This window comes from Trachymyrmex septentrionalis, unplaced genomic scaffold, assembly GCF_001594115.1.
Source record: "Trachymyrmex septentrionalis isolate Tsep2-gDNA-1 unplaced genomic scaffold, Tsep1.0 scaffold72, whole genome shotgun sequence".
In the NCBI taxonomy this organism is placed as follows: domain Eukaryota; kingdom Metazoa; phylum Arthropoda; class Insecta; order Hymenoptera; family Formicidae; genus Trachymyrmex; species Trachymyrmex septentrionalis.
The window spans coordinates 1,146,524-1,149,231 of NW_017305905.1; the positions used below are offsets into that span (position 1 = coordinate 1,146,524).

At 31.1% G+C, this 2,708-nt stretch overlaps 2 protein-coding genes across 2 annotated transcripts in view; one reads left to right on the forward strand and one right to left on the reverse strand.

Annotated features, from left to right (window-relative positions):
• The window catches only part of LOC108753801 (tRNA (cytosine(34)-C(5))-methyltransferase), a 3,279-nt gene extending 1,696 nt beyond the window's left edge, over window positions 1-1,583 (forward strand). The window contains exons 6-10 of the mRNA XM_018495708.1: window positions 49-193; window positions 270-593; window positions 678-1,045; window positions 1,141-1,308; window positions 1,382-1,583. Of these exons, the coding sequence (XP_018351210.1) occupies window positions 49-193; window positions 270-593; window positions 678-1,045; window positions 1,141-1,308; window positions 1,382-1,485 (1,109 nt within the window). The 3' untranslated portion in view covers window positions 1,486-1,583. The remainder of the gene's footprint in view (window positions 1-48; window positions 194-269; window positions 594-677; window positions 1,046-1,140; window positions 1,309-1,381) is intronic.
• Window positions 1,584-2,442: 859 nt separating this feature from the next.
• The window catches only part of LOC108753846 (centrosomal protein of 104 kDa), an 8,006-nt gene continuing 7,740 nt past the window's right edge, over window positions 2,443-2,708 (reverse strand). The window contains exon 15 of the mRNA XM_018495781.1: window positions 2,443-2,683. Within this exon, the coding sequence (XP_018351283.1) occupies window positions 2,541-2,683 (143 nt within the window). The 3' untranslated portion in view covers window positions 2,443-2,540. The remainder of the gene's footprint in view (window positions 2,684-2,708) is intronic.

The window sequence follows — 2,708 nt, forward strand, 5'->3', positions numbered from 1 at the left end:
TGTGCGCGTGTGTGTGTGTGTATATATGATTCTGTATTTTGCAATTAGGTGTTACACACTGGAAGCCGGCATCTAAAAATTTACAATATTATGATAGCTGGGAAGATGTTCCCGAACAATGGCAAACACAAGTACGGCCGAAAATGTTTCCTCCAGATGCAAATGAAGCTTCTAAATTTCATCTTGAACGTTGGTAAATACCGCACAAATAAATTAACAGATAATATTATGTTATATTTCTTTAGATTATATTTTCACCAATGTTATAGTATGAGAATATTACCACATCATCAAGATACTGGAGGTTTTTTCGTCGCTGTGCTGGAGAAAGTAAAATCTCTGCCATGGGAAAGAGAAATTTGTGTATTAAATCAAAGTACACAGAATGTAGATGGTAACGAAAACAAGGATAAGCACATTCTTGAAGAAAAATCTGTGCAAGACATAAAGCTTTCAGAAAGTGAGAAACATACATTAGAAGAAGAAAAAAAATTACGGGAACCACCAAAAAAGCGAAGAAGAATGACTGGTTACAGAGAAGATCCATTTGTCTTCTTCAAGGATCAAACAGAAGATGTCTGGCACTCTATTAAGTGAGTTTCAGTTTTTTGTTTTTTCCTTTTTTTTTTTAGTATTTAATACAACTAGTTTTTTTATATTGTTCCATATATTTTCAGAGATTTTTATGGCATATCTGATGATCTAGATCCACGTTGTTTATTAGTAAGATGTCATGAAGGAAAAAAGAAAAATATTTATTTCACGTCACCAGCAATTCGCGATATAGTGATATCTAATGAGAATAAAGTAAAGATGATCAACACTGGCGTTAAAACGTTTGTACGATGCGACAATAAAAATATGAATTGCGCCTTCAGACTTGCTCAAGAAGGGATGCATAGTATCATTCGTTACATAAGTGATGATAGAAAGGTTCAGATCTCAAAAGAAGATTTGATAATGCTTTTACAAAATGATGATCCACACACGCCACCTGAAATTGTAAAATTAAATTCAGAAACTCAAGAACGTCTCAAGGAATTCGGTAAATATAATTATATATAATTGTTTTTTTGATTCTTTATACTGTTTTTACACGATAATTCATAAATTTTACTTGAAAAATATATTTAATTTAAGCAACTGGAAGTTGTATACTGTTATACAAAGAAGAGAAGACTGATAATCCAAATCGCCTAAATCTTCAGCTAGTAGGATGGAGGGGAATAATGTCTCTTAGAGCATATGTACCTACTTGTGATGCAGTTCATTATTTACGACTTTTAGGAGCGGATTGCTCTAAATTTGGTATGATGTTTGTAATAATATGATATTACTGTGTAGAAGAATATATCTTATTGTTTACATTCTAATTTTACAGAGAAAAATAAATTTGAGGAAAATCGCGCAGCCGCATTAGCCAAGGACGTCAACAACGACGATGTTAAAACTGAATGTAAAACTAAAATTGAAACCGAAGATTAATGAAAAAGTTGTAACAAAAAACAAGGATAACATAGAGGAAGAAACAGAATGAATAACTGATTAGATCATTATGACGTAATTAAAACTTTTCTAATTTTTTACACACACACACACACACACACACACGTGTGTGTGTGTGTGCGTATGTAAATTAAAATATTTAAATTGTATCCTTTTTTTATGAATTCGATCTGATAATAATTGAGTATTAATTATTAAGGCTTCCCAATTTTTCTAATATCTTACATATTCACACATATATATGTATTCGTGTGTATGTGTGTATAGAAATTAAGATATTTAAATCGGTTTCTTTTTTATTTAATCCGATCTGATCCGTAATGATCGAGTATTGATACTGAAAAATATATAAATGGAAAGAAAGAAAATGTGTGGTTTTAAAGGATAAAAACTTCGACGACGGAATGTTAAATGATTATTTTTACTGATCATTTTCTATGAAATAACTGCTTTATGAAATTACATATGTTTTCTAACGTTTGAGCGCTGATCTTTCCATTTCCTAATGCCTGTTGGACACATCTTGCCATAATGTAGTATAGTAAATTTTCATTATAAATATGGCCGGATGCAAGGAATCATTAATTCTGAAATGATGTTTTTGTAATACCTGATATCACTGCCTTTAATAATTGATGCACCTCTGCATATGTCCTTGGATATTATGCAACAGTGATGATAAAAAGAATGAAACCTATTAACAACTCTTAATATCTCGTCTTAGCTAAGTCATGTCACTCACATGATTCCGCTTACTAGCTTAATTAATAAGCATCTCTAAATCTTTAAATATCAGGATTCTCAATTTACAATTAAAAATCCGCTTTATCACGAATTTATATTAATAAAGGACGGGTTCTGCTAAAAAAATCATTTCAATATAATAAGTACAAATATGAAAAACGCTAAAAACAGTTCGTATATACAAATATATAACATATACATAAACTATAAAATAAATGAAATCAAAATCCTCTTTTTTTTTTTTAAGACTTGTCGAATTCGTCCGTTGACTTCGAAGTTGTTGCCTGATGCTAGTAATCTCTACCCGTCGGTGATGTTAATTTGCCGCTGAGATTTTGTGAATTAGATGGAGATTTCGAACCTAGAATCGTATAGAAATTACGAATTTCACTATAAAACAGTTTATTCTGCTCTCTCTCTCTCTCTCTCTCTCTCTCTCTCTCTCTCTCTCTCTCTCT